The sequence below is a fragment of the Anastrepha obliqua genome, chromosome 1 (genome assembly GCF_027943255.1).
Source record: "Anastrepha obliqua isolate idAnaObli1 chromosome 1, idAnaObli1_1.0, whole genome shotgun sequence".
NCBI classification, from domain to species: domain Eukaryota; kingdom Metazoa; phylum Arthropoda; class Insecta; order Diptera; family Tephritidae; genus Anastrepha; species Anastrepha obliqua.
In genome coordinates, this window is record NC_072892.1 from 75,510,384 (window position 1) to 75,523,791 (window position 13,408).

Here is a 13,408-nt window from a genome sequence, read left to right on the forward strand (position 1 = left end):
CCTCCGAGTGTATTTTTGCCATGAAAAAGCTCCTCATAAAAATATCTGCCGATCGGAGTCGGCTTGAAACTGTAGGTCCCTCAAATTTTGGAGCAACAACCAGACGCACACCACAAATAGGAGGAGGAGCTCGACCAAACACCCAAAAAGGGTGTACGCGCCAATTATATATATATATATAATAAATAAACACATTTAAAAAATACCGTTTTCAATTTTTTGATACTTTCATTAGAAGAAAAGTTATAGCACTGAGAACTTTGAATTTCCGAGCGTACCAATACTTTTTTGACTCACTGTACGTATATTAAGTAAACTCATCCATATCAGAGGCAAGATGAATGCTTATGCTTATTATCGTTTAAATAAAATAAATGTGTATTAGGGGTGTCCTTATTTTGGGAAAGTTACTAGATCATCGTTCACCGGGTCTAATTTTTTTCCTTTTGGTATAAAAAAAATAACTGCAAAGTTTGAAGCCGATCGGGCTTCATTTGATGGACCCGGAAATCGCTTATATCTGAAAGATCCACTAATAGGTGTAAAAAAGACGATTTTTTCACTATTTTACTTTATTCTGTATTTTTTTGCTCATGGTTGTTGCTTTTTTTTATTAAATTACATTGAATAAATATTATTACATTTCATTTCAAATATATTTTACAAAAAAACCACCTAACAGGAACATTTTTCATTTAAATTTACAGCATGTCAAATGAAAATATAGTCGATTTCGTATCGTTTTTTGTTGGGGTTTTTTTAAATATATGTAATTATATTTTTTTTTCAATCCTACATTTTTTCAAATATATACGTATTTTTCCCTTTTCCACTAAATCGTCCTGCATGTCAGGCAACCCTGCGCAAGGGTCGTGTGCGACTCGGCGCCACGCCGGTAGGTGGCCGCGCGAGTCTTCTCTCCCATAAATGATATTATGCGCAGCGGCTTCAAAGCGACTTTGATATTTTGACAAAAAGTTTATCCCTGTGTCGTATAAGTGCTGCATCACACATCAAGTGCATTCTGCGAAGTTTATTTGGAACATATGGCAAAAAAAATATCACCATGTCGGATAAACCATCGACCTCAAGTCATTCAAGTAGAAGATCTGTGAAAAATTTGAATAACATTGATTTGATCGGCAACACTGCGCATCAGATCACGGGCGCCAAACTTCCGTGCATCAAACAAGTGTTACAAGTGATGTTCCATAATATGCGATTTGTTGGACTTACTGCAAAAGACAGTGCAAAATTGACCATAAGTGCAGCTGTAATATTTTGGCAACAAGCTCGCATTCCAATTATTAATGATGATAAGTGTGTGAAAAAGCTGATGAAAGTTTACGACCAATGGAAAAACATACAAAGAACTGTCCCAGATAAAAGGTCAAATGCACAAAAGCAAGTTGCCGAACAATTTACTCAAAATCTTGATGATTTGTTTGATATTGCCATCGGTGATGCGTTGGAAAAAATTCGAATTGAAGAGGACAGAGAATTTTTAAAATTGCAAAGACAAAAAGGTCGTCCAGGCTGCATGGTTGGTGTCGATATGAAGTTATATGGGCGAGAAAAACGTACGCAAGAACGACAAGAAAAAGAAGAAGCGCGTAAAAGAAAACACGAGGAAGAGATGGCTAGACCTTCAGGTAATTTATTGCAATATGTCATAATTTCAAAAATCATATTTGATTGTGAATTTTTTCAGATGTCGTGAATTGTGATGATGAAGATGCTGAAATGCCATTTTGTGAAACGATTGATGAAGAAAATGAACCGATTGACGATGACTGGGAACCAGAGAAAGTAGCTGGTAACGCAACATCCGCCAAAAAAAGAGGCCGAAAAGAATTCATCACAGCAAGATTGGCTGCTGCACTTGATAATGCTAAAGTTTCGGATGGTATGGCCGTGCATATCCTCATTGCAGCTGCTGAAGCATTTGGAATACGGGCTGAAGAGTTAGCTATCAACCGTTCAACTATTCATCGCGCTCGCCTGGAACATCGATTGGAAGATACAAAAGAAAAATTCCGTTCCTATAAGAAATCTGACTTGACACTCTGAACTTTAGTGAGTTTATTTAACACACTTACTAGAAAATGTAAAAAAAAGCAACAACCATGAGCAAAAAAATACAGAATAAAGTAAAATAGTGAAAAAATCGTCTTTTTTACACCTATTAGTGGATCTTTCAGATATAAGCGATTTCCGGGTCCATCAAATGAAGCCCGATCGGCTTCAAACTTTGCAGTTATTTTTTTTACACCAAAAGGAAAAAAATTAGACCCGGTGAACGATGATCTAGTAACTTTCCCAAAATAAGGACACCCCTAATGTGTATGAAAATATCAACGAATGGATACCCCGATTGGCGAAAGAGTTTAGAATGGATATAATATTTACTCACGAACGCATATGTACACTGCCATCTTTTATGTCGGTATGTAAACGGTGAATAACTTTGTCATTTACCAACCGATCGACTTCAACATACATGTTTTCGATATTTAAATTCAGTACAATTTTAACCATGAATAACTTTACACCGAAACAACCGAAATTGACGCTAAAAAAACCGAAATGCTTGACAAGGTGATGGCAAAGACAAAAAAAGATCGCAGTTTGTGACTGCTAATTAAAGTGGCCACTTGATTGATATTGCATTCAAAAAATAGTTTTAATAAATTGTAAATAACCAAACCAAATAAAAATACCTCTCTTATACAAATCAGTTTTTTTTTTCAAAGTTATTCAATGTTTTCATACCGACATAAAAGATGGCGCATCCTGTATATATTTAGCTGTCTCTTAATAAACACCACGCAATTCATCCAATATTCTTGGCATCGAAAAACATTTTCCAATTCATCAAAAACGTTCCAGAATTATACAGTGATTAAACATTTTCAGTATTCTCTGAATTGGAAATACACTAATTATGCTCGATTTTCGAATGAAGGTACATTTGAGAATAATTGCTGAAGTTCTGAGCTTTAGCTGAGTTTCAGTTTTCAACTTAATCCCGAATTAAATTAAACCTGAAAAATTTAATGAAATTTATTGATATTGCAATGAAAATGTATCACTTAAACTTTAATTATCAATATGGTTTATTTCAAAAACAACATGTATATTGCATGTGTTTATAAATGCGTATTTACTAAATTACTATTCTCTCTTACCCATTAAGTGTTAAAACTAACTATTTGTATAACTTATATAGCGTATATATCGTAATAACATATAACTATTTCATTTTTTATATTAATTTAACTCTATTACTAGCATCAATAGCTCACTTATAAGTGAAGATATATCCTATTTCCTTGTCTTGTATTACTTTCTGATGTTTCCGATTCGATCTTGGATACCGTGCAACATTTCATTTTCTCTCATTTTGAAAGCGTTTTTGAACCTCAAATTGTCGAAAATACTATGCCCTCCGATAATTAGGCAAGTAAATAGGATGTTTGCTATCGGCCTTGTGAGTTTTTTAAAATGCGAAATTATTTGACACTGTTTTTAATTTGATGAAAACAAACTCACGTTTCTACAATGGTCTATCTTTCTACTATTTAATACAAACTGCATACAATTTAACGAGGCAGTGATGATGTTTTAGGTCTTGATTTGAATGATTTACACTTGTTGGGATGAAAGAAAATCAGGCGGTTATATTTTAAATTCTTTGTATAAGAATGGTTGCTTAAATGTTTTGGATTTTCATACTTAGTTATAATTGTATTGTATAAGTAACCATGAGACTGTTTTCTGTCATATTGCAAGTGTGAATAAAGTTGTTTGGAAAAAGGAAGAAATATTATAAACGCTTCGCATGAAACTTTTTTATATGCCTTGTCAACTACACACACACTCATTTCATTCTCTTTAAGTAGTATTTCTTTTGATTGGGAAGACGATATTTTTTTATGTAGGTTCTCGCCTTTCTCTGACAGTCGAATTTTATTACATGACTTAAAAACGTTTAGTTTTCGTTGAGATTTGTCTTTAATTTTGAGAAATGTGTGAGAACCGTTTGTTTCTTGCTAGAGAAATTTTTCAACCGATGGTTTAGTTGATACTGAACTTGAGGTGGAAGCTGTAAAGAAAAAAAAAAAAAAATAAAGATCAGTAGCCGGTATAATATGTGACTTCTAATATGCATGAATTTATTTTAATATACAGTTTTGATGAGGTATTTAAATGGTGTATGTATGTATATGATATTGATGCTCTGGTTGGCTGTGCAACGTGTTACCAGTCAGACATTATTTCTCTAACGTAATACCTTCAATATCGTCTTTTAAATTGTTTATTGGGCCGCTTAAAACCAATGGACTTGAGTTACTGGTTTCTTCTAAGTTCCTTTTAATCGCCAAAGATGATGTCGGCGGTGCTTCGGCAGAAGATCCTACTGCCCCGGAATTGTTAGGATCAACCTCATGATTCTTTAATTGTCATTTAACCAACTCCACTGTTAAAAATTTTTTTAACCGCTCGAAGTATTGTGAATGCAATTCCACGTCGTTATGGCCAGCCCCCTATGATGAAAAAAATTTAGTTTTTTTTTTGAATTGTCATTTAAGAAAGATATAAACAAAAGAAGCTGTTCATAAAAACACATTTGCCGTTAGGAGGCGGCATAAAAATGTATGTGCCTGTACAGGCATTGGAGAAGGAGGAGCTCAGCCATACATCTAACAAAGTACATACTTATACGCCAATTATAAAATAAGAAGAGAGATAGAAAAGTAACCAAATCGCTGCTTGCTGCCATTATAATATGGTATCAGTTTACCTGATTCTGTCTCAACTAAATTTTTTCAAAAGCTTTTACGAGTTTTCTCGTCCAATTTATGACTTTTTATGTTGCCACTGTTGTTTATGACATTTTTAGCATTAGTTTTGGTGTAGGTTTTTCCTTTTTATGATCGAAGTTAGAATCGTTTTTACGAACTTATAAGAAAGCAGTGTCAATGTGCTCGTTTTCCAATTTTTATAGCAAATTTATTTAATTGGGGCCTTCTAAATACAGTGCTGCCAACCGTTTTGTCAAGTTGACTTCAGCTTTCGAGATAAGAGTACTTGAAAATTTATTCCAAGTCTACCAAACAATTGTTTTTATTAAAAAGAAATAATACAATCACTAAAAATTAGGCCTGATGAGCAAAAGAATTTATACTAAAAACAATAAGTGAGGAAATAGTTATGTCATATATTCAGTTTCTTCTTTTTCTTAATTTTAACAAAGTTTAACAAAGCGCGCCAGTCTTTTCTTTCTCGTGCTAACCGGCGCCAGTTGGACACACCAATTGAAGCCAAGTCCTTCTCCATTCGGACGACATGACCTAGCCAACGTATGATGAAAATTATGTTGATAAATAAAGCCAAGTTTGAACCAAAAAAAAGTTTTTGTTTAGGCCGGGGACTTTTTAGCCCACGAATAAAATTTCTACTTCCAATATACGGCGTTTAGTTTAAATTTGATTACAAGACACACAAGCGTACAATTACCGCTGTGCTCGGGGGCATTCTCATGCTGAAAGTAGTAGTCACATTCAATGCCTACTTTCAGAGCATTTTTTCTCCTATAAAATTGTATAGCTTTCGGTTCATGGTTTTTATGGGTTTTTTCTCTTCACCTATGTATCTTCTGCACCTTTACGATAAAATGTCTTGGCCTTTCGGGAGTCACATGGTATTTGTAAACAATCAGTTTTTCGCGCTGTTTTTTGATAATTTGTTTACAAAAAAATGCCCAAAATTCAAGTTGAGAATGAAATTTAATTCTTAAAATAAAATACTGGTGATAAAAAAATGTGTTTTTTAGTTTACAGTTGCCAGCCTATCCCTCAGTCTTCAACAGTAAGATTCTAAAATTTGAAACTCTAACCAAAAACATACGTTCATGTGGTATATGAATGTGTCGAACATGGAGATAATTGGGGTTGAATGCTGAACTATGATTTCAAACACAACGGCAATTAAATTGGCGTGATAATGTCATTTTGATTAGAGGTAAACTACACCCGTATAACAAACAATTTGTTTTAAAAGTGGAGCCGTTAAAAAATATTGCATGGTTATGGTTATATTATAGGACCATACGCATCAACTCTACCTTTGCCAAGTTTAGAGTTGATAACACTTGTTAGTTCAGAATATGAATATACTTACCTCGACCCATAGAGGTTCCACAGCTTTTGGACAGCGCTCATATATACCGATCCCATGAGAAAAATCTATGACTTCATCATCAGTTCCATGTATAACCAGAACCGGAGATTTTACTTTGGAAACCTTGTCAATACTGATAAAAAAAATGTTTGGTACCAAAAATGTGTCATTTATTACGATACATACCTTGGGAATGCATCAAAAAACCATGTTCTCTTTGTGTTGCGAAAAACGACTCTTAGCCCAGACATTAATGGAGAATGAAGAATAACTGCACCAACTTCATGCTTCGTAGCCAAATCAACTGTCGGGACTGTTCCAATACTTTGTCCATATAAAATAATAGTTTCAGGGCTGATATTAAATCTATATTATGTATATAAGAAAAAGTCATTATCTATTAATAAGGTATTTACAAGCATATTTGATATATGCATTTAATTATTTTTAATTTTTACATTTTTTGACAAGCGACAACACATGCGCTGGTAATTACAAATAATTAAGAGGTTACTGATTAACCTAAATTTTTATAAATAATATTAAAGTCGGCCGCCGTAGCCGAATGGGTTGGTACGTGACTACCATTCGGAATTCAGAGAGAAAGTTAGTTCGAATCTCGGTGAAAGGCCAAAATGAAGAAAACGTTTTTTCTAATAGCGGTCGCCCCTCGGCAGGCAATGGCAAACCTGCGAGAAAACCGTTCGGCTGAAGGTGGCCTCAATGCGCACCACGATCTCTATCACTAAAGCATGCTAAACGATCCAAAGATCCAGCGGCTACGTTGGCTGGGTCATGTCGGCCGAATGGAAACAAATGCTCCGGATCTGAAAGTAATTGATGCGGTACCAGCTGGAGGTAGCAGAGGAAGAGGAAGGCCTCCTTTGCGTTGGAAAGATCAGCTGGAGAAAGACTTTGGCTTGGTGTCTCCAACTGGTGCCGGTTAGCACGAGAAAGAAACGACTGGCGCGCTTTGTTAAACTCGGACAAAATCGCGTAAGCGGTTATCGCGCCAATTAAGAAGAAATTGTAACCAGAATATAGAAATTTTCTTGTAGCGTGGAATGGCTTCTCTGTGTCGAAACGCTACTAGGGCAGTCCTAAGAGACGGTTTTAATTAAGTCCTTAATCTGCGTATTAATGGGACCCCTCTCCCTGGTGTCGAATTGTCTAGAACAATAAGACTCATTAAGCACAAATTGAAGACCATTGTGAACACCTTACTCCCAACGAACCCAAGTTTTGCAACATCAACATCTTAATCCCGCCAGGGCCTTTGCCTTTTGAAGTTTTGGCTCTCCTTATGGCCCCTTGCACTTCTACCTGGTGAAAGTAAACGGTGCACAGTTTTTTGGCAGTTTGTGCTGCCGTTTGGATCTCTGGTAGCACGGAATTTGGACCTATCGACCGGAGGATGCAAAATAAATTGCCGGCTAAAAAATTTCGCGCATCTTAGCTCCGACGGAGTACAATCACTAAAAGTAATTGCCATCCTATAATTACGCTTCATTGGGTTCGATAGGAACCATACGGTAGACTAGAGCTTACTCACACCAGAGGTGAAGTTTCAATTATTCAAGTGCACATCCCATTTAGTCCGCTAGTGTTGAATAACCAGTTACCGAATCTGCAAATTGATCACACTCATTCGCTAGAACAACTACTTCCACTGGGAAATTGGGACATATGTCCCGGAACCTTCCAGCTATATGAAACCAGCCGTTATTGCAATGACAACCTTTCGGAATGATTGTTCGATTCCGCACATCAGTCAGAATGGGAAGAACGGCGAAGGTGTACGCACTGAATTCCGCGAAGCAGACCCAATTAGCTTTAATAAACGTCATATAAAACCGGTGATTCGTGGAATCAGCCACTCCAGTTTAATTTTGTCAGCCATTCACATCTTTCCAAATTATTCATTGTTCTACCAAGCATAATTTTGATTGGCGTATGATTTGACCTCAAAGCTCTCTATCACACTCAAAAACGTATCTTTATAATCAATTACTAATCTATTACTCCCTCATCCCTTCGATTGACAAACATAAAATTTCCTTCTAACTCTCCTGTCGTCCTTCCGTGTAGAACAATCAATCAGAAACCCTCACACAGAAGCTTTCCAAAAAGTTTCAAAACCGCCAAAATACCTTTTTGACTCCTCAACGTTATCCTCACATATGTATAAGTGTTTCTATCAAGACAAAAATATCCAAAAAATTGATGTATTGAAAAAATTCCGAGTGCAAACATTGGTTTTTCAGTCCATATATATTGTAAGAGAGTATACAATGTATACTATACATAGTTCTAAATTATTTAGAGTGAATAACCTGATTTTCATTAACTATGCCTTCACATTTGCTTGCCTTTCCACTTGCAGCGCCTTTTTGATTGAATATAAGTTTTTCATTTTCGTAGTTTTTTGAGGGGGTGGTAGGGTTTAGCGCTAAAAAAAAACACTTTTTTTTGAATTTTTTACAGAAATATGGTTTAAGATACTTTAATAAAATCAGTTGCATGTTATTTTACATCTTTTCAATAAGTTTTTAAAAAATATTAGTAATAAAATATTGACAAATAAGCCCATGACAGAGTTTTTTTGGAGATATGTTTTTCGAGAGGTGCTCTGCGTTGCCAATCGGCATTCGTCGTAGAATCATCTGAAACTAAAAAAGTCGAATTTTTCAGTTAAAGTATGACGTAATGCTTTTTGACCTTTTAGGCTTCATTTACCAAAAATCCTGACGTGATGGAGCATTTTCAAGGTCAGATTCGTTTTCAGCGCATAAAAAACTACAAGAAACAAGTACAGCCATTCTAGAAACTGAAAAAAGTTAAATTTCGCAGGCCTGTGTTATCGATGCTCCGCATTCGAGGTAGAGTGCCTACAAAGGCTATAACTTTGAGAGTTCTGCTCCGATCCACTTAAAATTTTGACACAACATTCTTGAAATGATTTACTATAAGATGAGTGAAGAAAAAAAATTTCGTTTTTGTGACCTTACCCCCCCCCTTGAGTTGGTTTTCATAACATTTGTTTTTAGTAAAAAGGCGTTAAAATCAAAACTTGCACCATGTAAATTGTTTCCGTAAATATTGAACAATGTTTTGATGGCCTTTCTTTGCCACACACTAATACTGTTTCTTTGCCACAGTTAAATCAAATTCCTAATAAAGTGAGTTTTTTAGGATCTTGAGAACTTAAAATGATATTACAAAACAGAAACATTCTTGGAATGATTTTTTTAAGGCTCGATAGCGCTCACCATTCAGCGTAATGACTGCTTCTTCAATTCGAAAGAAAAAAAACCGATGACGCCGCCATTGCAGTAAGAACTTCGGGAACAACTTTATTATTATTTTTTTTTTTTTTCGAAGTAAATGCCTACAATTTGAAAGCGTTGTTCTGGCGGTAAACAATTCCTGATGACTTACCAAACCTTAGTGAATAGAAATATCAACACAGTTTGTCATTCACAGCTGTCAAACCATAGTTGTCCAACCAATATTGGATTGGTCGATTAGTACCAACCAAGGCGTATCTACCATATACAAAGTGGTATCATTAGGAGAGCTGATTAATTCGCCTTGGGCGAATTGGCACTTCTGTCAAAAATTTGTGCCAAGGCGAATTCGCTTTGTTTACATATTTCTTTGTTTCTACATTGTTATGTATGTCCACCTTCAGTTAAAAACGATGTTCAACAAAATGAACAAGGTTTATGCGTAAGTATTTTAAAAAGTTGTTTACGAGTATGCAATATTTTTGTCTTATGTGTTTCAATTTATGCTTCAGATCTTGGTATGGTAAATGCATATGCTGCGGAAGGCGATGTGCTTTTTTTCCTACATTAACTGGTCATTGAAACGATGGAGAACTATACTTTTTTCTGATAAATCAAAATTCAACTTGAAATACTCAAACGGAATGAGAAGAGTTCGCCGCCCAAAAAATAAACGTTTAGATCCTCGATACTGCAAAGGTACGGTTAAGCATGGCGGAGGTGGTATTATGGTGTGGGGTGGTTTTTCTGGGTTTGGTGTTGGATCTCTCCATTTAATAGATTGAATTATGGATAGGTTTGTACACAAAAAAAATATATATGCCACTTCCGTGGTCGTTCCAACAAGACAACGACCCAAAGCACTCCTCGAAGTTGGTAGCAAATTGGATCGCATCAAAAAAAATCAATGTGCTCGAGTGGCCCGCACAATCTCCGGACCTCAATCCAATTGAGAACCTATGGGAGATACTCAATAGGAGGATAGACAGGCAAGGAGTAAATATGGACAAAAATAAGCTATTTGAAGCTGCCAAACAAGCCTGGTTGGATATTCCACTCGACGTTATCAACAATCTAATAGCTTCCATGCCCACAAGACGTAGTGAAGTTATAAAAAATAATGGTATGCTATAAAATATTTGTTAATTATTGCTATTCCAATATGTTTCGCTCTGAATATCGTATATGGTTTGGTTTTTAATGCATATAATTTTATGAAGTAAACTATTTGTTAAGTTTTTTATGCATTCAAGAAATAAATCTAACTAATTTAACTGTCAACAGTAACATGGGTGCCGATACGCGAGTGGGCCGCCTGTTTGTTTGATGACAGGAGGTACCTTGTTTTGTCCTCGTTCACCACCAGACCCAGTCGCTTCGCCTCTTTATCCAGTTTGGATAACGCAAAAACAGCGAGGTTCTTAAGGCCGATGATGTCGATATCATCGGCATACGCCAACAATTGTACGCTCTTATAAAAAATTGTGCCTGAGCGATTAAGTTCTGCAGCTTGTACGATACTCTCCAACATCAGGTTAAAGAAGTCACACAACAGCGAGTCACCCTGTCTGAAACCTCGTTTGGTATCAAACGGCTCGGAGAGGTCCTTCCCAATTCTGACGGCGCTACTGGTGTTGAGCAACGTCATCTTGCATAGCCTTATTAGTTTTGCGGGGATACCAAATTCAGACATCGCGGCATACAGGTAACTCCTTTTCGTACTGTCGAATGCTGCTTTGAAATCGACGAAAAGATGGTGTGTGTCGATTCTCCTTTCATGGGTCTTTTCCAAATTTGGCGTATTGTGAATATTTGGTCGATGGTAGACTTTCTAAGTCTAAAGCGTCACGGTGGGCTTCAGCCTTTCACACAATACGCTCGCTATAACCTTATAGGTGATATTTAGAAGTGGCGGGTCCCAAACCCAGCGCACAACCAGCTATCCTGGAATGTTTGGCCTTATCACTTTAGCTCACTCCCGAACGGGTGTTCGGAATCTACCCAGAGGATACTTGGGCTAATCCCAGGAGTTGTGAGCTGCTTGAACCATATGCAGAAGAATCGTCCGGGCCACTCCCAAGTGAATGACGATCAGTAACTTTCCCCACTTGCGTGGACTTCTACATATTGAACCATCCCTCCCGTGACAGTCAGTTCTACGTAACCGAAAAGACCCGAATTTGTATGCGATAAAGGGTCATTTTAGCAGCATTCTCCATAGATGTATGGGGAATGTTTATGCTGCTACAACAAGAAAGAATTGTTTTCCATTATACTGCAGTAAGAGAAAGGGGAAATGTGTATTATGATTCTGAGTGTTCGTGTGTAAAGGTATAAGTAAATAACACACACCGTTTCGATTCTACGTTACCGGAACGGCCCGAATTTACTATATATCCGGCCAAGGACTGTCCAAAGACTAACTCCAGCAGCACTCCCCGTACATGTATGGGGAATATTTTTGCTGCTACAACAACAAAATACAAATCACCATAGCAAGTTACACGACTGATCTTTAGTCTTTCCCATGACAGTCGGTTCTACGTGACCGTAACGGCCCGGATTTAAATTGGCCAAGGATTGTCACTTCAACAGCATTCCTCGTAAACGAGTATGCACGGGGAATGTTATACTGCTACAGCAACAACAACAACTGATCTTTAGTCGTTCCCATGACAGTCGGTTCTACGTGGCTGTAACGGCCCGGATTTAAATTGGCCAAGGACTGTCACTACAGCAGCATCCTCCGTCCATGTTTATGCTGCTACAACAACTGAACTTTAGTATAACTCTATTATGAACTGTTTGTTTAAATGGTTATCCAACCCAAGAACGTGTAATTTGACTTTTTCTATTGGGATATTATATAGTAGTTAGTATATGCAAATCGGCCAATTGCCTCAACTTTAACATAATCCTCGGAACGTGTCATTGTGCGAAGCCATACATTTTGGTGAATATGGGGCTTTCAAATTATAAAGTATTTCGCTAATAGGCGCTTGTTTTACACGTACCGTAGCAGTCCTTCCTTATTAATTTAGAAATGTTATTTATTTGCATTTTTAATTGCATGAAATAAGCACACAGAACAAAAGTAAATACTTAACTGCAATAAATATGTTCTAAATTATGTGAAATATATGTACATAGGTAATTCATAATGTATTTGTAGCTGTGTACAGGGTTAAAGTTAGCAAAGTAAAGGTTTGCAACTTGAACTAATTACTTAAAATCTAATAATGTTTTGTTATATTCTCAATTTTCCCCGGTAATTGCGTTAAGTAGGGTTAAACAATCAAGTTTTATTTTAGTATATAGTTTACCTGTTCCTTAGAGCTTGCCATGCCGCTTCGATGTCAGCATAAAGATTTTTTTCAGAAGGTTTCCCGCCACTCATTCCATATCCAGAATAATCATAGCCAAATATGTTACAATTTAGTTGTGACCCAAGAGATATATAGAAGCTACTCATTTGTCCCAAGTCAACTGCATTCCCATGTGAAAAAAGCAAGGTGTACTTTGCGTTTCTACTACATCGCACATATATGCATGTAATAAGATTTCCGCGTGATGTCCTTGTGAAGAAAGATTCAACTTTGGATTTATCACGTTCTGAATATTGCCATTCTGCGCGATCAAATAAATGCAAGTTGTACTTCACATTTGAATCGTCAGCAGGTGTCAACTTATATGTGGGTTCCGGTGGTTGGAATGCCAATTTAGCTGCAATTGGTCCAGGACAAGGTGGACAGCAAAACATACAGCACAGTTCACTTATACTAAACATTCCGTTTAAAATTTCCACACGAGTGATATATATAAACATAAATTTTTTAAATGTTTATATTCAATCCGTAGTTTGCTTGCCTTACACTTTCAAAACTAAACCAATTGTTTATCCTGCATGACTCATGAATTTACTTTACAACTTGTGGTTA

At 36.4% G+C, this 13,408-nt stretch overlaps 2 protein-coding genes across 2 annotated transcripts in view; one reads left to right on the top strand and one right to left on the bottom strand.

Moving 5' to 3' along the window:
* Positions 1-754: 754 nt before the first annotated feature.
* On the top strand, positions 755-2,070 carry LOC129235419 (uncharacterized). Its single transcript, XM_054869252.1, has 2 exons — positions 755-1,652; positions 1,712-2,070. The coding sequence occupies exons 1-2, from the start codon at positions 1,067-1,069 to the stop codon at positions 2,068-2,070; spliced, it is 945 nt and encodes a 314-aa protein (XP_054725227.1). The 5' UTR covers positions 755-1,066.
* A 281-nt stretch (positions 2,071-2,351) lies between these two features.
* LOC129250270 (alpha/beta hydrolase domain-containing protein 17B) overlaps positions 2,352-13,408 on the bottom strand; it is an 11,217-nt gene continuing 160 nt past the window's right edge. Inside the window, exons 1-5 of the mRNA XM_054889907.1 lie at positions 12,794-13,408; positions 6,370-6,549; positions 6,184-6,316; positions 4,295-4,547; positions 2,352-4,105 (exon numbers count right to left, since the gene is read on the bottom strand). The exon at positions 12,794-13,408 is cut by the window's right edge and continues 160 nt beyond it. Of these exons, the coding sequence (XP_054745882.1) occupies positions 4,464-4,547; positions 6,184-6,316; positions 6,370-6,549; positions 12,794-13,296 (900 nt within the window). The 5' untranslated portion in view covers positions 13,297-13,408 and the 3' untranslated portion in view covers positions 2,352-4,105; positions 4,295-4,463. The remainder of the gene's footprint in view (positions 4,106-4,294; positions 4,548-6,183; positions 6,317-6,369; positions 6,550-12,793) is intronic.

What these genes read in the sequence shown, in the direction of transcription:
- LOC129235419 (XM_054869252.1), top strand. Translation starts at nt 1,067, where the DNA reads ATGTCGGATAAACCATCGACCTCAAGTCATTCAAGTAGAAGATCTGTG. An exon ending in AGAGATGGCTAGACCTTCAG is followed by an intron (nt 1,653 to 1,711) that starts GTAATTTATTGC and finishes GAATTTTTTCAG; the next exon opens with ATGTCGTGAATTGTGATGAT.